The 24827-nt window shown below is 38.8% G+C and overlaps 1 protein-coding gene across 1 annotated transcript in view; it reads right to left on the bottom strand.

Annotated features, from left to right (window-relative positions):
* Window positions 1-3027: 3027 nt before the first annotated feature.
* The window catches only part of ZNHIT6 (zinc finger HIT-type containing 6), a 35749-nt gene continuing 13949 nt past the window's right edge, over window positions 3028-24827 (bottom strand). Inside the window, exons 8-10 of the mRNA XM_068952621.1 lie at window positions 24238-24318; window positions 8560-8684; window positions 3028-3193 (exon numbers count right to left, since the gene is read on the bottom strand). Of these exons, the coding sequence (XP_068808722.1) occupies window positions 3108-3193; window positions 8560-8684; window positions 24238-24318 (292 nt within the window). The 3' untranslated portion in view covers window positions 3028-3107. The remainder of the gene's footprint in view (window positions 3194-8559; window positions 8685-24237; window positions 24319-24827) is intronic.

Genomic DNA, 24827 nt, shown 5'->3' with positions numbered 1-24827 from the left:
TCTTCATGCACAGATATCATCTGTGCTGAATCAAGTCAGAGCCCGTAGATATCCTCATGTGAGATAAAGATTATGATAGTATGTTTTCAAAATGAATAGAACAGAAGTTTTCCAGGCAGCCTCAGCTCCACGTCCTAAATTTCAAGTGCTTGACCCAGCAATTTAAAAATATGAGTTTTTAAGATGCACTTTCTCTCCTCAGTTTATTAACAAGATGCTCACTCTGGGATAAATCATTCAGAGAGGAATTAAAAATTTGTCCTAACTGCCTACAAAAGCGTTAAAAATCATCCACCTAGTCAAAAAGCTCAAAGTTTGATTAAAAAACTCCAACCTTATTATTATGAATTGTCACTGTTGTGGGACTGGCACTGGTCAACTGTCATCAGTCAGGCTGTGCTTTTGGCCAGAGACCACGATGCTGGTTCGTTTTTCTAAAGAAAAATTGAACAAATTTCGCTACTCCTAACAAAAATATTTGGATTCCCTTTTAGCTCACATCTGATGAATCACCACAGTTTAAACTAACGTCACTGATCTCAGAAACAAATAAGAATAGGTACGCAGTAAGCTGGGAATGAATGGCAAATGCACTTGTTAACAAGGCCTTTTTTACTCTGAATTTGACTGAAAACCGAAGACGATCCACAGCTTCATTTGGTAAATTTCACTTCTAATGACCACGACAGGAATGATCCTTAATCATTTTTAAAGCCTTCTTTAAAGTCAGGAAAGATTTCAATCTGCAGGATAGATTTAATGGCATCTTCACTTAAAAACAAATTAGGGTTGTGTTTGACGGACAAGAGAGCTTAAACTGGACTTAATGTAGGAAAACAACGCAGGCAAATCCTTTCATATAATTAATGAAAACCTCCAGGAGCGTAGGAAAGTAACGCAAATCACATCTATTACAAATCTATATTGCTCAGCCAAAGACTAATCACATACACATGCAGATCGTACGTTAGTATCTGCAGCACTCTGATTTCCAGTATGTGTGATGAATCTTAAGAACAGGAATACCATGCATTTACTGCAGATGAAACATATTCTGGCAGATGAACTGTGGCAATCTTGTTCTGCTCTTCTATTGGTATTAATATGGATGGATGCAAGACTGATTTAAAGTAATTTGTGGCTACCCAGTCAGCACGCAGTCATCACTGACTAGGAAAAGCTCATTCGCTTTCGCTGAACTGAAAAGAAATGAAAGCAGTACCTATAGCTAGGAATCACAGTCCTTTCAAAAGGGTTTATATATAAAGAAAAGGAAGTAAGCTGTGGGCAAGGGACCAATAATGATAAAAAAAACAAACAAACAAACCCCAAAAGGTAACACAGGCAGCTACTGCCAGGCAAGAAGAAAAAGTCCTTGTTTTACCAAAGGTTGCAAAACACACAAAGGGCGTATGATATTTTCGTAAGAAATACTAGTATGTGACCTACAACAGTCTGGTGCTCTTTCCAAAATTCATTAGCTGGATGCGTCAGTGAACAATTTTTTATAGACAGTCTGACTGCAAAAGCGTAGAAGACTAACATGTAAAATTCAAAAATCCTCTCCAAGGAGTATGCCTGGTAGAGAACCAACAAGCTGGTGCCCAAATGCTACACCGCGAGCCTGGAGGCCCGAGCCCTGCCCTATGTTGCTATTACCCCTCTATGTGACCGCAACAAGTGTCTTCACGGTTTTCTGTTCTCTTCCTATCTGTAATGTTGGCAGAAAGAACACTCTTATGACTGACCTGCATGGCAGTTTAAGGTCAAATCACCACGCTCTGCACTTAGGTGGCCGACTTGTGCGTGTCCCATGCCACCCGCTTTTGTTATGAAGGTGATAATCTCAGGCAGGAGACAGACAGACTGCGGTAATGATGATGGCAACAACTTAAATCCACAGAGCTGTTTACTAAATGACCACGTGCTTAAGACTTTACAAACGCTGACTTGTGGCTAGTCCTTAGATGAACCACAAACCCCCCCTCCCCGCAAACTGATCCCAAAACAGCCCCGAGCAGACAGGCCCACGCTACCTATGCTGATTTCTGAGAACCGCACGGTGCCCATGTGCAGAGGGCCCGACCTGTCTAACACCGCTTGCAGCACACCTTGCTCTCAGGCACTTCTTTTCATCCTCCAACAGATCCCACAGACACGAGGGACTTGGATATGGGCGACAAGTGATCTGGGATCTTGAAATCTTGCCACAGAGGTAAACAATTTCTGTTGTCAGCAGATGATATGGCACACAATTTTAAGGTTTGTTTCGAATTAGGTAAGGCCTAGTTGATATTCCAGTACATATTTGCAATACCTGGCTTCAGTAGATAAACTAATAACATAAGGTGCACAGCATAAGCACTGTCCAATATATGTGCATTAGTGAGACTCCACGTATTCGTTTCTGTTGATCCTTAAACACATGCTAATTTGGAACATCACGCTAGAAGATTAAACATACAGCAGCACGCCAGCCAGAAACCATGGCTCGATCTCATCCCTTGCTTAATACAGTCAGCAGGATGCAACCAAATAAGAAAAAACAATACTGCGCTAAGCACCCAAAACGTCACCACAGAAGATTAAAATCAACAGCAAAGTAAGACCATCTGCAGCAGCTAAGCATGACAAGAAATACCCTAAAAGAAAATTTGTCCAAGAAAACACAGGATTTTAAAAGGAATTTAAGTATTCTGACTCATAAATGTAAACAGAAATACAGATAGTTAAAACCAACCAGTTCAACTACACCAGATAGAGAAATAAGATACCAAAATTTTAGGATAAAGGGGAAAAAATATACTGTTGAAGCTAACCTGGAAGCTTTAAGTTTGGGTTACTCTGATTTTTTGAAAGATATATAGACAAAAGTGTGCAATGCAATAAGAATAATCAGACTTTTCTGGAACCAACAATCCCTGTCTTTATTTACATAGCTAAATACGCATTACAAAATCCATAATTAAACGGTCAGTTTGGAAGTGCTGTCTTTAGTAAAGCATACCAAACTGAACCTCAAAGAACTCGGTCATATAAAAAAAGATTTAATTAAATAAAAGAAAAAATATAAAAGGCGCATCCCACCCTCTTCTCTCAAAGAATTGTCATGAACTCTCCCGAATTTCCCCTTCTTCCTCAGATGAAAGGGATGAACTTTCACTGTTCGAGTCCTCAGCAGGTTCACTGGCATCTGAGGGTGCAGGACACAAACAAAACAAACAGAAAAAGCAATTAGTTACAGCACTGTTGTTTTCCTTCTTTCCGGTTTGCTCATGATAAAGAAGCAGCGTTCCCTATCTTCTTCCTTTTAATCACAGCTTCCTTGAGGATAACCATTTCATAAGATATGACCAGTTTCGTTACACAGGATATGGCCCTGTGCAGGACCTTGCTGTTGAAGGAGAAAGCAAGACAAGGTTTAGGATTTATTTTTTAAATCCTAGTCTTTCAGTCAAGTCGTTAAGCAGGGCATTTCTCCCCTAGAGAACTCTTCCTCTTCATCCCCTGAGAATTTGAAATTGTTCCCTTGGTTTGTTTTTAAATGTCATTTTCCGGGTTGCCACATACATATATTACAACTGTAATGAATTATAAATCATTTGCAGTTTTGTTAGCATTTTGATTAAGTTGGGGGAGCTATTGAGAAATACTAAATGGAAATGAAAACTAAAATGAGGCACATATGTGCTCCTTTGGCATGTTCCAGCATCCCAAAGCTGGTGCTAAGCTGCATAAATCCATGACCTAAAGCTGATGAGGTTAAAGCTTCACAATAACTTGTGCTTTAGGACAGGCTGTTGTGTTCTTTTGCTATCATGTTGCGCAGCACTCTATTCCCAAACTGCTCTTCAGCCTCACGTCCCGCGACGCCCGCCTCAACAAGCACCGACCCGTCACCTCGTGGTGAGGTCACCACATGCCACTGGTCCGTGGCACTCGCACATAAGCGATACAAAAATAAACTAGAGCAAAGTAGGCCCATGATACACACGCTACTCGCACTGCTATTTTCAAGCGTTTGATTTGACTATGAATTGGAATAAGTTTTTGAGCATTTAGTGTCAGATGCTCCGTTCAGGAAACATTACCAAACAGGAGCTGATGAGGTACGGTTATCGTCTTGTCCAGATAAGTTCTGCAGCTGGAAAACGTAGACAGTACATGGGACACAGTGTGCACCTGTACAGCTGAAATGGAATTTGTTCAAGAAAATAGAAGCATTTCACCCAGAAACATCCGAGGTCACATTTTGTCTACATTAAATCTAGTGTATAATCAATTAACGTTTATATGCCAGATATGTCCTGAGTAATGCATGAAGTGAGGATTGTTTTTGCCCCTAAGTCCTGCAAAAACTTCTGTAATCCCCTATTGACTTCAGCCATGACTGACCTTGTATGCTGAAAGCAGAGCACCTGTATTTTTTGCTTTCAGCAAGTCAAGCATCAAGACATCACATAAAAGAATCTGGCAACCTTCCGACTCACAAAGCAGCTCAACAGACAAATTCTAGCTTTAGTTTAGTCTGCTACAGTAAGTTTTATTTAATAGGAATTATAGATTGCTTTCTCTCAAAAAGAGTATATTTTCAATAGATTTGACAGCACTGCCTATAAATTAAAATTGCCCAATCCCTCTCATCATAGCACTGTCTGCAGTTTACTCAACCTGTAAAATTTAATTTAAGAGTTTAAATTAAGACTTTAATTCTTCAGTGCCGGTTACCTTCCTCGATCAGAATTTTTTTTTTTTTTGAAAGATTCAGCCAAAATACTTCAGCCATTTCTGAGAACAAGGATAGGAGAAATAGGCTTTGTCTTCATTAAGTTGTAGCACCCCCTCCTAGAGGGCACCCAGCTCTAGCTCCCCTCTGCCTCTGGGGGTAATAACTTGAGTTATGGGGTAACAGTCATCTCTCCCAAGCACAAGCCTGCTGCTGTTGCTATGAAAACTAGTCTCTCATATAGCCAGCCTCCTCTTCCTGGGGAAGAGGGTAGATCTGAGGTGGCTGTGTAAAGAAACATCATTTTAGCAGTTAAATTCCCACTAGTTTTTGTCTGCACTACTCACGTTCCAGCCTGGGTAAACCGTCTCTGAAAACGGAGCCCGGCACTGACATAGGATGCGCTACCCTGAGCGCCTGAAGTCCGGTTACCCAGATCGCCGCTCAGCACTGCGGCGGCTGCCCGCCTGCAACGCGGCGGGGAGCTCAGCTGGGCAGGCAGGCAGGGACACGCAGCCCTCCGGGCACGCGCTGAGAAGGGAAGGAAGGCCGAAAGGAAGGGCAGTGTTGGCAAAGATGGGATAAGCTAGAGCAGGATGGCCTAGGAAGGTGCATGGGATGGATACAAACAGCCACAGATGGCGAAGAACCTGGACTGCAAGTAACAAGATGCTGGGGCAATAAAGCCACCTCTTGGGAGACCCAAGCGGGCTTAAGAACCTCTCTGGTTACAACGCGCTTCTCCCTGGAGAGTCGGGAGGGGAACCCCAGATTTCCCCCCAGCAATCATCTGTGAAAACAACTGACAAAGTGGACCAACTATAATGCTCTTTCTCCTCTATTCCACAATGATGATACTCAAAGGAAGAATATAGTGATCGTGGTATATGTCTCCAAAAGGCCCCAGAAGTGATTTTTATCTTCTAGTGGTACAACAACAACCAAAAAACCCCTATTTTTATATTCATATTCTGAACATGCTTTTCCTGAAAGAATCTGTAAAGTTCTGGAAACTTGGAAAATGCAATACCAGAAAAGAGGATGCTTGTTCACCAAATGCAATTTATGTTCAATGCCTAAATACATAGTTAAGAATTAAAAAGACTCAGTACTCATGTATAAGATTTTAAGAAACAAGGGAAGAGGAAAAGATTACAAACACACATTCAACATCTCTAATTATTTCTAAGATAAAAAGTTTATAAAAATTATAATGCTCTGTGTCTTGCAGGTCACTAACTATTCATTTTTTTCTTGACATTTAAGAGTATGTGTTATTACTTTACTGGAAACATCAGGTATATAACTGGTTTTGTGAAGGCAACTTTCTCAGGTGTAAAATACGTGTTCATCTGGTACTAAAAAGACAAAACCCTACCCTTTCACTGAGATTATATTTTTAAAAACAAGCGAATTAGTTTTAGCATTCAAACTCTGAAGCTTCAGGAACAGACAAACACGCTTTGGCAATGGAAAGAAAGATGAGAGACTGAGAAAGACTTTTTTTTTTTTCTTTTCATTATATATTCCCATTGAAATATTTGCCTTTTTATTTTCCAAAATTACTGTCTCCAAGTGTCAAAACTACCTTCAAACAAATATTAAGTAAGGAAGGAGAAGATTTTAATACTTAACATTAAACAAAATAATTCATCCCTTCACAAGAGCGTAAACGAATGCACAAAAGAATACTGTGGACAGCAGAAAGTCTGGCTGAAACACTGTGTACAAATCAAAAGCTGTTAATCTTCTATACTATCTAAATATCCCTATTTGCTTTTAAATATGTTGTAAATATTTAAATAAACACAATATGAAGTGTCTACAGCTATTTATATTCATAATTGCAAGTGCAACTATTTTCTACGTTCTCTTTCAGTTATTCTGAGCCTTCAGTTTGCTTCCATACAATACATGGAAACGACTACATACAGATCTCACAAAGATAATCTAATTTGAAGTGGGTTCCACCCTCCCTCTCTAAAGGGGAAGAAATGCCACATGGTATTTCTCTTTCCCTCCCTCAGTTGCTCTAGCATGCTTACTTCCATGCTAACAGAACAGGGTCTAAGAAACACAGGGTGCAAACCAAACTCAAGGCTGAAGGAAATGCTAATATGTCAAATAAAAAGATGTACAAAAATAACATGATTTTCACAACTTTAATCATAATTATTTTTCTCCACTAGTGATAATCTTTTGCTACATTACCCCCAACACCCCTCAATAGGGAACTTTGCTCTTGATTTTTATGGAATCTATAGAAACAGCTGCCAAAAAAAAAAAAGATTAAGAAAATTAATGGGTCCCTAAACCTGAAATAGCTGCTGGCATTCCCTGAATACCAGTTTCAGGGAGGACTGCTGAGTGATCCCTGCAACAAAGGAAGGTCACTGCCTTGAAGACTGGCACTGGCCCTGTGCTGTGACAGCTACCGGCGCGTCCCCCGCTATGTCAACGCTCTCCTCCTTCGCCCTCCTGCCCTGCCTTCTCCTGGAACCTGCTAGGCACTGCAGAAGCTTCAAAATATAGTTGTTCAATCAACACCTACTTGCATCTATACCCTTAAAAGAACAACTTCCCTACTAGCTCAGCAGACAATAATGACAGCCACTCTATTCAGATTAAGTTTATGAGTCAACCAATTGTAATTCCCTCCTGGCATCTAAACCACAAGGGAAGGGCTGACTACTGAAAAGCAAAGGTCCTAGCTCAAGAAATAATGGATAAAGTGGAGGTATCCAGTGTTCTTGTCCTCTAGTAAATCCACATGCACGTCTAGCGTGAATATCAGCAGATCTAGTTGCTCACACAAGACTCCCTCTCATCCTTGGGCAGGGTATCTCACTCTCAGAAGCTCTTGCAATACGTAATGCAAGAAATGTTATTACTCTGTCTCTTTGAGAGCAGATTGCTGCGATGGATCTAACCAGAGCACCCAAGATCTCTGGAAATTTGATATCACTGGTACAACATTCTCAGTATCATATTTATTCAGTCTAATTCAATACATATAGAGCCATGATTCAGTTTTTGCAGGGAAATTTCCACTGCAAGAATGTTCAAAGCTGCTCCTCAGAAATTTGTAAAAATTAGACTTGACCATCACCAAAAACATTGCAATTTGACAACTACAGTGACTAATTAAACTGCCCCTTCTAACAGCAGCTGCAAAAAGTGAAGCTGAAACATGAAGCCTTTATAGTGGGGAAAAGGATTGAAATGAACTTCAAAACTAAAATATGAATTCCTACTAGACCCAGACTCTCCTCTAAGTTAACTGCAAAATGACGTTTTCCCCCAATGGAGTACTTTTAAAAAGACAATGTAGTGCTTTCAACCCAACTGTAAAGCCACTTTGCCATATGATTTCTAATGGCTATCTTGTAATTCGAAACCATTTGTCCAATGTTAGGAGTTATGCTGGGAACTCATGGAAAATCATTCCCTTCTATGATCAGTAGGCTTATTATAACTGATCTTCCCCAGACAGTTTGACTTTTCAGAAACAACCAACTCTGTCAAAACTTTGCTCAAGCACAAGTCTGAAGAGCTATTTTACTGCGATGGCTAAAACTATACAAAAATGGACTAAGCGCTAGTAAACAAAGTTAGGACAAATACATACAATACAGCTTGTGTCCATAAGCCATCAAACAGCAGATTTAAGACAAAGCATTCCACACAGCTTTTTTATAGTGATCTTTTATATTCAGAGGGAAATACAAGACATACTGTACATGCCCAGCATTAATAGTGGGTGTATCCTTAATTATTGTTTATTCAACTAAAATATCTAAGTATAGCATAACAGGAAATAAATATATGCTTACCTTGGCCAAGAACCACCATGTCATTCTTCAATGTTTTCAAGACCACAAATAACGTTGGGTACTCAATTATTACTTTGTCTTTCAAATTGTCTAGGAGACTCCTACCGGCATCCAGTTCATTGTACCTTAAAAATAACAGGAAAGTTTATTTTAGATTTTAATACTACCAAGGACATAATGTACACTTTCTAAAAAAAAGTTTCTGGAAAAATCACAGGATTTTCAGATGATATCATGTTCAGAAGAACTATCTTATGATTCAAACTACATATCCAGTCTTATTATACAACTACGCTAAATATATTTTCAACTCTTCTGACTTCTAAGCCTAACGACCTGAGAAGGAAAATGAAATTCCCATTTTCCTATGGGATGAAGTGTTTTAAGAGTTCTTAATGGATATCTTTACCAAAATCAGATATGGATATCTAAACGGATATACATAAGCATTTCCCATAGCAGCTCTTCCTTCTCTGATCATTTACATGTTATGCAGCTGGGCTTTCTTTTGCCATTTATGAAAATCACACTCTAAATTAATATAAGACTCAATGTTCTACCTGTTTTTCCAATCAGTCACCCTTCGTATATACTTAACACACGTTTGAAAATTTCCATGCTCAAGGGCTTTAATACTACGGATTTAATTTACATGGTTTGTAGTGTACCTTAGTTTATCATGTTTGCTTATGAATTATCAATGATTTATTGGAAAGTCAAAATAGAAAGCATAGCTAAATGACTGTCAAACCAAAGGTACACTGGAAGCACTTAGAGCTCTGAGCAGAAGTAATGGCTTGGATACCCAAAAGAGACAGCACTGATCCCCATTAGGGCAATTGTTTCTGAAAGATGGTATGATATTCCTAAGCAAATCTCTGCTCACAGCATCATCTGTAAACAGTTCTCTGTAGAAAACCCCACATATTTGTGTGTGCTACAAGAGGCGCATGACTTGGATGAGCAGCCCTTTCCCATATAAGGGCTGCTCTTCACCCTAGAGGGTCAAGGCAGTTAGGTAACAAATCATGCCACGGTAATAAAAAGTAAACTGAGCGTATTCTCCGCAATTATATGGTATAACGGTAATACTCTCTCCCCACTCTCTAACCAAAAACCCAGAGGTAGGCTTTTGGGGAAAGGAAGGAGTGTTCCAAAGCTGCCTAAAAGAGAACCCTGTTGCTTTCACTCAATGTACTTACAGCATCCAACAAATGCTCTGATATTATTACACTGCAATCTGAGTTATGCGATGCTTTCTGTAATCAGGATTATTAAATTACTACTAAGCTACTGCAACAGTTAAAGGCACATGAACACACTCTGGGTAATAAGGGAAGTATTTCCCATAGCTAATCTTCCTTCTCTGATCATTTACATGTTATGCAGTTGGGCTTTCTTTTGCCAAAAAATACACTGGATAGGCGAAGGAAATTACATACTTTATGATTTACAGTAACGTGCAATTAAGAACAGTACATCTGAGGAGTTAGCAGACAAGAAGAACATTGAAGGTAAAAACAAGATTTGAGTTCTTAGGATTTAAGGAAAATTTAGTTTGAGCAAAAACTATTCTCTCGCATATTCAACTTCAATCATCATGAAAATATTTGGTTTCATGTTTCTCTCAACCCAAAGTAATTATGACCTGTTCTTACTGAAACCCTTTAAAAGGGATAACAGTATATTACATTTCTTATTGAATGAAGGCATTCATAACTTGTGGATTTACACATGAGCAGAAACATATTTACTGCTTTATTTACAGTACTCTAAATGCAAAGTATGGCAATACCTTTCCTTTGGCAAGGACCTCGACACATTCTTGTCTGGTTAAGCAAACATTTACCACCAAGAGGCTAAAGTAATTCACATGCCACAATACACTTTCCATTATCTCATGTTTTAGACAAAACATCTTTAGCGTCCAGCTTGGCATAAGATAAAACATTTGTACTTAAAACTATTTTATGATAGTAAATTACTGAAGTGTTAGATCACTGAGTCACAGCTTTATCTTTTCTGTTTTTTAAGTAAATTTTATTGGTTGACAGTGACAGAGAAAACATTCAAAATTTTAGTGCATAATCTGGGCTGTAAAATTCAGGGAGAATATAACAATGGAGCTTAATATTTCTCTTTCAAACCTCCCTGTTACTGCCTACTCTATCCAAAAGGCCTCAGTCTATCACACTCTCCACGCTATATGCGAGTGTAACTTGAGGTTTTCTGCTAACCCACCTGCTCCCCTCTTCTTTGACTGCACATGCTTAAAAAAATCTCAGAAGAAAACTAATACTTGTCCCTCAATTCCAAAGGCAAACACAGGATGGCTCCTGAACAAGAATGCTTTTTTCAGGTTCTCTCTGAAAAATTTTGTCCTGATAAAACCTCCCAAATTTTTTCCCAAAGTCTCATACCACGGAGTTAACACCACAGACCTCTGGCCAGAAGATGACTGCCCTATAAGGCTCTTCCAGAACCCTAAATTCACACCCAATTTCAATTTTTTACTTATGAAAGGGTCTAGCCATTCTGGAGAAAAGCTGAAGAGAACGAATCTGGAAAACAAAGTGAAAAGGATTTTTACAAGTCTCGTGACTTCCTGAACTGATCATGCACCACGATGATGATGAGCTGAATACATGGGGCTGGTAATGCTGGAACACAAGTCCTCCTCCCATGCGTTTGCAAGGAAACAGCCTCATGGCAGGCAGGCGTTGATAAGGCTGGGGCAGGGAGAACCAGTATCAGACCACGAGGAGATATTCTCACCATTTTCATCTGCTGGCCTTGCAGTGCTGCCAGGTTGCCTGGGCTGCTCAGTAAGAACCGACAGTGGGCTGCAACCCTTCCCAGGCCCTTCCTTTAGTGCACAGTCCCATTCAAACAGCTGGCTAAAAATGAATGACAACCAACACAAGCCTGCCCTTTCACTCTGCGACCCTTCTGTACCCCAGGGCATGTCACAGGAACCAACTTAACTGAGGCTATCATCCTAAACTCCTTCAGTCCTTTATGACAAAACCGATTTGGAGGTAAGACTGGTTCCAGGCCCTCAAATGAACTGACCACAGTGACAAAACCATTCCCCTACTGCCCCATCTTCACACCTTCCTTCAACCCTTCCACTGCTTCTTCCTCTCTCCCCCACTGCCCATCTTGGACAAATTGCCTGCCACTGACCATGCAGGTCAACAAGCAACAGACACCTTTGAACCCAGATGTGATACACCACATCCCTGAACCGTAAATTTGGAAAGAAACAAGTAATATATAGGGTTTTTTTTGTTTTTGTTTTTAAATAACTCATGGTTAAAACATGCTACTGCAGATAAGCCTTTGCATCCTGGTACCTAAAGCACATTCTCCCCACCTTGCCTCCTACAGTCTCCCAGCTCCCACAGCCAGCGGGACTTCTCCTTGCACCCTTCTCTCAGAACGCTCTTTCCATCCTGCTGTTTACTTCCCACACGTTTTCCTAGCCCCTTCCACACACTCCTTCAGTCTCCCCTTTCTACACCCCTTTTAGCGTACCTCTCTGATCATTTTCTTTCCCCAAGCAAAGTCTCAAAGAAATGGGCCTGGATTTTGTCTTAATAAGAAGATTCCATTTATAAGGACCACAAAGAGACAATCTTGGCAGACAACAGCTTTTCATTTCATCTGGGATGAAGTAACAATAACTGCTTTTTGAAGGACAAAAAATAAGCAAAATTCTGCCTGCCAGCAGGCAGTTTGAAAACCTACCAAAACTGTGACAATTGAGAAACTTTAACAAGACTCAGCAGTCCCACATCAGTTTCTATAGAATCTTTTACAGATATATTTGCTCTATGAATCGCTTTGTTACTTTCCACAAAATAGTGCATTTGACTTGGCTCTGCACTTTTGACAGCATTTATGAGTTTCTGCAAAGGATAGTTTCAGTATCTATAGTTTTTCTACTACCTTCCAGGAATTCAAAAATTCAGTCTCCTAATCTGTCTCCCACAGACAGGAATGCTCTATTAGGTCACTGCATGACAACAACCCCCCCCCCCCCCCCCAAATGGAGCCTAGGGCTATCATCTCAGTGGCGTAACTTGTCTCCGCAAATTCAGACAGCAGGAAATTCCCTGCTAAGATCAGGTTTTCCTGAATGTCATCTACAGGAACTATGATTTTAATAGTAAAAAAATCTGCAATCTGGAACTGAAGATAAATTGTAAACATGTTATTTCTTCAATTTGATCTTCAGTCACTGAAAAGAGAGCAAATAGGTTTTAATCATCTAAGTCACTGCATATATTACTAAAATGCATAGGTTTGTACAATCATGTTCACTATTTTCCTGTGATAGCTATGAAATAAAAACCTTACTCATATTTTAAGCAAAGAATTTTTTCTTCCTAGAACTGAGTGGAAGCATTAAGGTTTTTTTTGGCATGATTCATATGAAATAGATCACAGAACTTCATGCAATCTGTTGCAGGCCTAATGCTAAAAAGTCATCACCAAACTCCCACTAACTTATGGGAAGAAAAAAAGATTTTTTTTCCCCCCCAACAAAGGGGGGTAGCCTTTTCTAGGTATCTACATTTGCCTAGAAGAGAGCAAAGATCGGGTATGACGCTTGCAAAGAATCTTCCAAGCACTCATTCTGAAGTGCTGTAGCACAGCAAGGATAATAACTAACAGATGGACTTTCATTCCTAAGTGGTGAATAACCTCTTCGTGTGGTTATAATTTGGTGAACATGGAAGTAGGGAAACGCGCTTTTGAATTAGATACGAAAGGAAAGTTATCTTTCAGAAAGTGAACATAATGTATTGGAATGATGCACAATTTTTATATTTAACTTTGTTCCTAGAATTTTGACATTTTTTAAATTTGGAACACAGAGGATTTTGTTAGTCCATACATGGGAGAATTAGAAAGTCCAATGAGCAACAAAGAAGAGTCCTTAAAAAAAAAAAAAAAAAAGGGAGGAGGGAGTAATTATTTGCCATAAAACTTCCTTTATAGTGTAATTCTTAACAACTGCTCAACAGTATGAAAGTCTCTACTTTAGCTGAGTATTCTTGTAAGGAAAGAAAAAGGGGGATCAACCAAGTTCAAGTTAGCATTTTAATATGAAACAAATTATAACACTGTTCACAAACATTTTAAATCCTACTGGCTCCCCTTTATACTCATGCTCCACGTTGTCTCACCTAGTGTAAAACGCTCAGTTTGCAACAGCAGATATTCACTAACCTCTCCCAAACCATCAAAACCTGCACAGCTCAGTCTATGCCAATACAGACCAGCTGCCTGAACAATCCCTTTTCAAGTCAGACCTGTCTTCATTAATACCTTCATTACAGCACAGCAGGAAGTGTTTAGAAAAAAAGAAAACTAGGACACAGAATCTTCTCTTATTTGGCCCACAAGTCCTGCCCGGAATCAATTAAAAAACAGCATTATGAAAATTAAACTCATTTGATCAGTATAAGAAAAGATTATTTACAGAGTAGATCTTCTCTATTAGCGTTTCATTCCTTTAGCTATGCACACCTGCATAATGGCAGCTGCATGCAGAGCTCGAATCTGAAATACTAAGCATCAACAGTTAAAATAGCCACTTCTACAGACAAAGCAGAGGTAGAAATCCACCGCATAGGAAGAAAAGTAGCCAGCTTACTAGGAAAGCATCTTAGACATTATCACCATCTCCAAGCTGTAGCCACATACATAGAATGCATACAGCCACTTCCAAATGTAAAGAAAATCACGATGCTATTCCTTTTCCCTGCATATTCTGCATATCGCAGACAAAGATCATCTTCAAACAAAGATCCTACTAAGACAAGCTATATCAATCCACAGTCTCGTCTTTTTTTAATGGGCCATAAGAGGCCCTTCCACTAAGGAAATCTAAGAACTACTGAAAATTGAATTGAAAATGAATTAATTAAAAAAAATTAAAAATAAAAAAACTGTCTTCATATAAACATATTTCAGTGACTTAAAACATCTTTGGAAGACCAAAATAATATCCAAGTAAAGACAGCAGGGACACTGTCCCCTAAATTATTAGATACAATAATATCTGTCTAGAAGTATTCAAAAAGTTTTTCATTTTTATCACAGAAAATACACAAAACAGTTATTGGAAAGAAAACAGATATGCACAATAAGAGTGTAAGCATGTCACCCTAGAAAGATAAAGACTGTCCTTGTTTAAACCTCTTGAGAATGAGGCAATTGCTCAAAGAGAAAAACACAGTAAAAGTCATTTAAAGACAATCATGGAAAAATAAATCAGTTGATGACGAAAAAAAGCAGGTAAGGCATCTGATGCAACAATTCAGTGGACAGAGCATTAAGAGCAAAGCAGGAAAAGGATTCAGGATGCATAAAAATGATCTCAAGACTAACCAATGGACAAACTATTCTGAATCTTTTCTCATGGCAGAAAGCATGACAAAACAAAACCAGAAGTAAAACATGAAACTTAGCAAATGTCAGTTTCTTGGATTCGGCAAAATTCGGTTCAAAGAACCAAAGTAAAGCGATACTGAATTTCAAGAAAGCAAATTATTTTCCCCATCTCTATAAGACATAATGAGAAGGAGTTATGCAATCCAGCAGCAAGTAGAGATACAATAATCCAAGTGCATCATGTCAGTGGTGCTTTATACAAATATGAATTTGCCCGGCAGCTTCATAAATTGCTCAAAGGCTCAAGGTATAAAAGTCTAAGTTGCATAGCGTAGCCACTGCCAAAAAAGGTATACCAGAAACACGTGAGGCTACTACAGGAACGATAAACAAATCAGCCTAATGAGTTAATGACAGGCAGAAGGCCTAAAGGGAATATGAAACTGCACAAGGGAAATGTTACTAAAAAAATGAGCGGGTTGACCACTGAAGATGAATTCTTGAAGTTTCAAAAACTGCAACGACATTAGTGCCATATTTAGTATAAGTAAAAGCAGTACATGGTTGGCTCCTCCAAAACGCAGGGAACCCACAACACATAACTTTGTCATTAGTTAACTACTGGCATAATCATGAGAGCGCAGAAAAAGTGAATTTAACACATCTATTTTAATTACAGTTCATCTGTTACACAGTCTCATGGGATATATCTTGATACATCACTGTAAATAATCTTGAAGGTGAGGGGTTTACCAAACGATGCAATGAAAAACTCTAATATACCAAGCTAGGAAATTTATACTTACATGCAAATTTATACTCATCTGCATGGGAATCTCAGTGCCAGAAACCTTCCATTAAGGGGTTACTAATGCTTTACAATGAAAACAAAAAGCTATGGAATGAAGAAAACAAGTCATTTTCTTGGCAAAACAAGCAGGAAGGTCAATTCCCTCCTTGGCGGGGTCGAAACAATCAGTCCTAGCTCATTTCCGTCAGGAAAGAGAGGAACAGAGGGATTCCCCTTTGGCAGCATCAGAAGGAAATAACAGGTTCTCGCCTTTCTGACTGGAACATAAAAAGGTTCCCCTTTACGCTTTGTTAAAGCACTGATGGCTAAGCTGCCATTTTCCACAGTGCTGCAGATTCCAAGTTCAGTCCTTTATCACCTCAACTCCTCTCAAATACAAACAAATTTGCCTCTTTGCCTCTAGAAGCCTTTGACTCCAGTCTCCCCATGCTGCCTGGTTCCCAAAACTGAGAAAAGCTCATTTCTAACCTTGCTAGCTCACGAACTAGCTTTAAGTCAGTGTCCCAGCGTGTCTTTCCTTCCAAAACTAGCAACCAATATATTCTTTCCAAGGCAAACCCTCTCTCTCCTTCAGGAAAATATTTAACAACCACCCAGCTGGATGCAGTTTAATTAAACCCCTCAACACATCTCAACACAACACTTCAACTAGACTGGAACAGGACAAACTGTTTGAACCTCTTGTCTGCAACCCATTTCTAGCTGCTGCCTCTGCCCAGGAGCAACATATTTCATAGATTATTCAACAGGATTTTTCTCAACTAAAATCTTATGGTTTTCATGGACTGCCTTCTTACCTTTCAGCATGCCTCATACGTGCATGCTACAAAGGACACAGACTTTCATAAAGACATTTGCTATACTATGCATATGCTAGGCAGCTATACAGGCAAGTTCCTGTCTGCGTCCCAGGAGAGATGGTGGGCTGAAGCCAGCTGCAATATTTGCTCTGGAAACAACCATTCTTAGACGCATGCTTTCCGAACAGCATAGAGAAGATTTACCTGTGCACATGCTAGCTATACTGCTCATATACTACAAGCCCAGTTATGTGGCAGAAAAGAGGTTACAGTGTAACACTTTCCTTATATTTTTAGAATTTGGGGTCTGTCCATCTGCTTTGTAAATGTGAAGGGTCCAAAGGACTCAAACTCTGTCTGAGGTGTTTACATCACACCACTAGATGAAGAGACAGGCAGAGGACAAACCAGTGCCTGAAGCCAACACTAACACTTTTACTGTTATCTCATCCTTTACCTTTTTACTTACTCACGCATTCCTCCTCTATGAGTGGTCTGGATCTAACTCGCTGTAACACAGACTGCAGGATTTTGGAGTGGAGACTGCAATTTCAAATAAATCTTTGTGCAACAGATGGCTCAAAGTCTTAGACACTCTAGCTGGGACACTCCAGAAATCCTAATGCAATACCATTAATTATAAGCCAGTTTATCCAAAAGAATTCAGTATTGGTTACAAAATGCTAGATTGTTATTTTAAAAAACAGGCACATACTGGTCCATAAAGGAATCCTTTTCAGGAAAAAAAAAAGGAATGATTGCTCAAGATAGTAAGATAGACCAATTCTGTTTTGTTTCAAATCATCCCTAAAAATCTCAAAGGTCAAGTGATTGTAGTAAGACACCATAAACATTTAGCTATGCGTACTAAAGATTCAGATTATACACACTTTTCATAGTAAGCAGTGACTAGATTTCTCCTTTCTGTGTTGTGTAATACATGATTTCAAATGAAAATGTAAGTATATAGGAAAGAAAACTATTTTTACAGTCAAATTTGCATATCCGGGAATATGCTGCTCTCCATGCCTCTGTCTGCAGGGACCGATGTTCAAAGAAAGAAAGAGCAAGTGAAAATGACACCGAAATGGCTGGTGAAACAAAACTGGGAAGGCTGAAAATGACATAAAAGAAAATGTAACAAAGTATTCAGTAGGAAATGCCTGAAGTTTTAATAAAAATAAAATAAACCCCCCCCCAAACCTAACACTCTGGGAAAAGCAACAACAAGTATTAACAGACGGGAGCACTGTCTCTAAAAAAACAGACTACAGACCAAATTCTACTTCCCCTTGAACAGTACAACGTAGCCAGAGCCTGACTATAGTTGTGCAGCAAAGAATAACTATTGTAAGCTAGCTCCCTGCTTTTGTAAAGCTGGCAGAGCTGCTTTTGTGCCAGCTGCTGCGGGCTAGAGAGGAGTAATGAATTCTACTGTCAATCTTCTGCTGGCCTAGGCTAAGGGCAGCGTGGCGGCTGCTCCAGCCCATGCCAAGGCCAGCAGTTCTGCCAGGGATTCGTATCCATAACTCCTGCCTCACGTATACCAAGCACTACAGAAACGCAAAGCGGAATTGCTTCCTGAGTAAGACCAGAGAACCTTAAATGAAAGCACCCTACACTTCGCGATGCTTGCAAAAAGGCAAAGAAAGAAACGCTGCTTGAAACACGTCCATTCCTGCACGGTTCTGCTAACACAGTATTTTTGAGATGAGTTTTAATATGATGATAAGAATGAACTAATCCATGCATCACACCAAAAGCAACAGAATTATATGCGAGAAGTAGAAAGCAAAAGCCGTGAGCTCCACTGGCCTATTCACAAGTGGTAACAGGGAAGGAAGTACCCTAAGAAGCTGATATGAGAAATTAAGATAGACTCTAAGGAAAACACTAACGCTATCAACATTTGAGGCTATTCACAATGTATTTAAATATAAAAACTTTTGATAATCTTAAAATCACTGACAAAACGTCAGATTACTAAGGGCTATTTTAAAATAATTCAGTAATATTACATTTAAAAACACTTGGTCCCATTATGTTTATATTACTCTCTGAATTCCAAGACAATTTTCTAAAAGTCTGTTGGCATATTTACACACACTAAACCAAATCAAGAACTTACTTCATCTTTCTAAATCTATCACTATGACTACTGTGACCTACTAATGTGATCTAACCCTCAGATATTTAAAAACAATAGGCTACAAAAGAAAATTCTTTTCGAGCATAGAACTCAGTCATCCAAGGAAATAACTCTCCTTTCTGCCAGCTGATCTTGAGACAGGAAAGTGCTCCAGAATTACTAACATCATCCAGCATTCTGGGAAGCAACTGCATTGGATCAGTTAAAGCAAAATAAGTGTTCACCACCACAAAGCGATGACATTTAATAAAGAACCTCTGATACTTGCTTAGCAGATTTTCTTCCCTGTGGCCCACACGAATTAAGCGGCCAACAGGCCAGTAGTCTCACACGTACTAGCCAACCTCACCACAGAGAGTCAGAAGTCCTTTAATGTTGGAACTAGCGCTAAATAGTTGTCATATTTTTGGCTTTCCAAGTAACTGAAGCATGAGCTGCACCAGTACCACTGATATAAACACCAATGCTACAACTGAATCTATATGCTAACATCTCTGAAGGGTTTTTCATCAGCAAAACTACAGGACATAGTCTGGTGTTGCTAGGTTCTCCAGCTCCTTGAAGGATATGGTTCACTGACTGCAGTGGGCTTCACAAGGCATTTAAGACCAACAGGGTCAATCTTCCGAGTACTTAAACATTCAGTCAGTGCCTACTGAGATCTTCAAAGCTCAAAGAGCACTGCATAACAACTTACTCTGAAAGAGTGTTCGCATGTCATTCCAAATATACAAACAGCCAAAAAAACCCCGAACATATAAAAAAAGACCCAATATTGATATTCAAGACAGTGCTATTTTTTAAATTACATTAAGCTAAAGTCACCTGGTCAAAGACAGGCTAAACTGGCTTCATGCAAGATGTTACTGAACACAGTAAAACAGATCTTCCAGTTGTGTGGTTTAACTTCATTACAATTTACTTTATTGCCTTTTAGCTAAAAATACTGATTGTAAAACAATTCTGTGGCAGTTATTCTTACTTTAAAAATAGGATCATCTTATATGATAAGAATGAGTTAGTAACTATTCCATCAAATATCTGTAGTTATGAAAAGCTCTTACTGTAATTAAATTAATGGATAGAAAATACCAAGAGTCTGTTTTTGGTTTTTGTTTGTTTGTTTGTTTGTTTTTGCTTACACAAAGCCTAATAAGGCAATTCTCAGGAAAATGAGAAGGTGTACTTCTCAAACCAGATTGTATAATTTGGCAATTTGCATCTATCCTTTCCTTAGTGGAAAAAGCAATACTCTTACCATATGAAGTCACTTTGAAGGCATCCCAAATAAAGGGCTGAAGATAGTAAGGACATTAATTTATTCTGAAGAAAAAGACTGCTCTATAAAAGAATGTAGACTGCAAAAATCATCCAAGAGGCAGCAGTTAAACCTTTCTTGGAATAGTTTCAGTTGAGGAGAGAATGGACACCAACTGAATATTGCATAACAGGTGACAGAGGCAAGCACCACGAAATGGAAAACTATTATAATAACCCATTCAAATGCGGATTCTTTCCAAACCAAGGTTTTAAAGAAAGAAGAAAGTTGTGCAACACTTGTGTTTTTAAAGCCTCCTTCATAAGATTCCCTATAAAGCAAAGGACAGTTAAATGTGAAGACTGTCAAGCAGCGTAACAGTTGTGTCACATAATGTTAGGTGATGGGCAGGGCAGAGAGGACGGTAGGAGAGATTATGCTTTAGGTTACTCCATCATGATTGTTCCAAATAATTGTGCAGTGCTACCAATTCATTCTGAAAGCAATACCGATGTGCTAGTTTTAGACAAGACAGGAGATAGATCAGGATAAGGAACAATGAAATAGAAATAAGAGCTTACTATATATGAGAAAGTTCTCTCTAGGAACCGTCGCCACCGATTATTAAAGGCAACTGGCATGAAGAAAGCAAGCATCATATTGTTTAGCAGCTATCCATTGCATCTACGATTTATCCGGTTGCTTTTTAAAGTTCTGCAGAACTCCCCTGAGGGAGCAGAAATGTGTATTAGATGGCTAGTCTACATTTCTGGAGAAAGAAAGAACAAAAAAAATTTTAAACATTCTGCAAAGGACCTTCAAACTAAAATGGTTGTTTGCTGTGAAACAGAAAACAGCCAAAACTAAACCACAAACTCCTGTTTTATAAACATTCGCAGGAAATACTAAAATCCTTCTGTAAAATGGTTATCTTGAAACTGGAAGCCTAACATTTTATAACCTATAATAATCCCGCTTAGATGGTCTCTGAAACACCACTGCACTGCCTCAATAATACGTAATCGTAACTATGAAAAGTATTTTTCTCAAGAGGTTCTGTTAAGCCTAAAAACAACATCTGATTCAACAACTTGTATCTTTAAAGTCTTCCTAGTATCTAGTACTTGTGGAGAAGTCATTTCTGTGGTGGGCGCAGCAGAAGCGCTGGATAACAGGACGTTCACGTAGCCTTACACGTATTGGTAAGTTGTACCAATCCTGCTCCTCCAATCTGCCCACAAAGTGACAAGAGAGGATTTTGCCATACTGCAGGAACGGTAAACCTAAAAATCTGGCAGGCTGAGGTGGCACAGGACAGGACTAGACAAAGCAGGCAGTTCCCAAATCCCCACAGAGGCACAGGGATAAAGAAACCGAGGTGCGACAGAAGTCAGCATGCAGCTTTTGCTCCACACAGAACATTAGGAAGCCGCAAGCCAGTCTGTTTCACTAGCAAGTATTTCCACAGCAATTCCAGGTACTGATTTTTAGAATGGGACACCATGAGCCTCAAATTACTTCTACTGGGAAGAGCCAAAAGCAGAAGAAATCAAAATAAGTTCTCTCTTAAATTTTTACTCTAGTAAAAATTTAAATTCCCTCATAGAGCCTTTATCACGACAACTATGCTAGCAGAACAACACCGACAGAGCCTGCTGGCACACAGTCAGCTTCTGTTGACAGAAGATGCTTTTCTGCTGACATAGTGGTACAATCGTTTCAAACAAAGTGTGCTCTTTTCTTTGCAGAGTGGAATTTTCTGTCAATATACTGCCTCCTTGACCTATCTGCGCTGCCGCAGCTGGGCCTGCTCCCCTGACTTATGGAAACAGATTCAGATAATTTCCAAGTGAGGAGTCACATTTTTCAGAGAAACCACTTCTCTATTCTGAGCTTTCTACAGTTGTTTTTAAGTTTCTTATTCACTAAGTGAGATGAATACTCACTACTATGACTTGGCTATCAAGGGCATAAATATCTCAACCAACATAACTGATTCTGGAAATATAGGATGGGGCTCAAGCTTAAGGATACTTATTTTCTTTAAGTGTAGCACAACTTCTGAGCTTCTTTTAAAAAGTTCCATAAAAAATAATTCTCTCCCAACAAAATCTGTGAACTAAGGAAGTGTTATAACTATTTTCATTTTCTGAAATGGGTAAGTAACAAAAGAAACTGATGAGCACAAGAGATTGTCCACTTGGACACCAAGTTGGCTGCTTTCCCAAGCCTCGCATGCAATTTACTACACTAGTTAAAAGATAAAAAGTTGAACTTTACATGCTATTATGGAAGTTGTTTTTGGAAGTTGTTTTTCCTTCTTTTAAAAATTTAAGATGTAAGAAACCAAGCACTTATCTGAAAACAACATTCTCTGAATGTTTTGCTCCCCTAACATTTTAAACTGTCATTAAGACTTCTGTAACTAAAAAAGACTCCAAAAGCTAAAAGCCAAAACATGAGCAAGACACAACCATGCATAAATATTACTACACTTAAAAAATACCAACAAATATTCAATATCACTGTATGAATATGGCTTTTCCAATCACGTACTGCAAAATGATGCACAGCAATGACATCATGAACTGATTTTACTTCAGTTTTTGCTGTGTTAACTTCAGTACAAAGGAGGGGACGGTGAAAGCTGTTAATCTCTGGAAACCCATCTTGAATACAACTATTGACAGAGGAGCAGAAGAGCTCACTAAAAATATAAAAATATATTCAAATGTGAATTTTTTTTTTTGTGTTTCTGTTCTCATTTCACCAGCCTGAGCTCTAGAAGGGTGCAGCACTATACACAGCCTGGTTCCAGGCACTTGCATGGTTGAAGTGCTGGTGCTGAATAGTCCCCTCCGTGAAGCACTGGGAAACACAGTAGAGAGAGAACTGCACCTGCCTTGGTGCTTCTGCACTGAACTTTCCAGGGTAGCTAAAGCTCTCAGCATTTTTCAATTACCTGCAACGTCTGGTCCTTCCAAACATAATACAGTCACGTAGACATCAAAATACATAGATTTTACTCCCAAACATTAGACCTGGTGGAGGGAATGAGCGTGCAGGGAACAAAACAGCTCCACTAAGCACACAGAATTTGGCCATTTTGAAATAAATGGAAATCGGTCCAGATATTTTACTCAAAAATAAAAGGTTTATAGCTGACAATTCTCTGAAGGCAAATTTTAACATCCATATTTCAAATGATTGCCAAAAAAAAAAAAAAGTAAAAATCATGAAAAGTTTATATAAGGGACTTGAATTTTGAAGCATGTTACATGCATTTTTGCAAAGTAGTTATTATGAAATGAAATCTAACACAAGCAGGAAGTCCATTTACAACAGGATTTCTCTTAACATATCTATTATTTTTCCTTAGAAATATCACATGCTTCAGGGAAGCAGAATTTTTCTTACATTTGAAGAAAAGAATGTACTTTAAGAATCCTAACTAGGAAATCACTGGTCAACCACAATAAGCTATGATATTAAGGCTAGTACATATCCTTTTCAGTAACAATGAGAACAGGGTGGAGTGTTCAAAACGGTATTTGTAATATCAAAATTTTTTTTTTAAGTTTAATTTTGAAGTTTAAGATTATTATCTCTTATAGAAACAAAGCTGTTGTTCAGAAGTCAGAACTGTGGAAACTTCAAAGCCTGCACCCAGAGTGATGAACTAGTACCACTGAGAAAAGTGTATTATTTTTAGATGCAGTGACTGGGTGTTAGTAAGCAAATAATTTTTGTTGCAGCATTTTAAAACGATAGCCCTCCTCAGCTGTCACTTCAACTCTCTTGGGGAGGTTAATATCTCCACAGAGGAGCTTGCAGAGGGAACGGATGCCCACATTTCTGATGTTCGATACATTAATTCAGGGTTTAACACAAACCCATCTTCACTGCAAACACCGAGATATTTGCATGGACTGTTGCTGAAGCAGCTCAGGTACAGGCATGCTCTGCTCCATCAACGCTGCTGTGGGTGCTGTTCACTGCTGAAGCTGTTCAAGCATGAGTCACCTGAATTTACTGCTCAGAGTTAATTGCACAGAAATTTCAACGCTGACATATTAAAAGACAAAGAAATAACCTTTTAAAATGATTTTTTAAAAATGGTTGCACGTTATTCAGTGCAGTTTAATCCCAGAGATTATGTAATCTTTACTTGCTATATTAAAGAGAAGAAAGTATATTCAAAACTTAAAAAAATTACTTTTAGCTAACAATCACACAAGCTAAAGAAGAATCTTACCTGGTGGAGTTTTGTCTTCTGTTTTCTATTTTCATTAAAATTTGTATATCTGACTGAGGAGACATTGTATAGATTTTTAATCTGAAAAAAAGAAAACGCGACAGAGCTGAAGAAACAATTGTGTACTTCAGACTTTTTCTTCTTATCATCAGTAAGAGACAGATACTTTTTGCACGTCAAGAATCAAGAGAGTACATTTGTTCATAAAGACAATCATGTGCCACATGCTAAAGATCTGCTATAAATTGGGGCTATGGTCACTAGTATGTTTTTCTACTTCTTCCAAAGAAAAGGTTCATTGCTACCCCTGAGGTTAATTTTGGTTACCTTTTTTTAGGATTTCAGTTGCTTTATTTGACCTTTATGTCAGGAATCAATTTCTTAAACTTCTCCTGCTTTAAATTTGGTGCCTAATACACATAAGGTCCGTTAGTGAATGTTAGGATGCTTTTCATCCCAGGAATTAAGGGTATACTGCTGTCCGAGAACTCAACTCTACATACTGAAATTGCAGCAAGTGTTAACTGATCTGTTCAGAACCATTCTGTCCTTTTATTAGTGAATTAGACTAACTAGGAAAAAAACAAAAG

This window comes from Struthio camelus, chromosome 8 (assembly GCF_040807025.1).
Source record: "Struthio camelus isolate bStrCam1 chromosome 8, bStrCam1.hap1, whole genome shotgun sequence".
NCBI lineage: Eukaryota > Metazoa > Chordata > Aves > Struthioniformes > Struthionidae > Struthio > Struthio camelus.
Note: the sequence above shows the minus strand (reverse complement) of the source record. Positions and strands in the feature narration are given on the sequence as shown.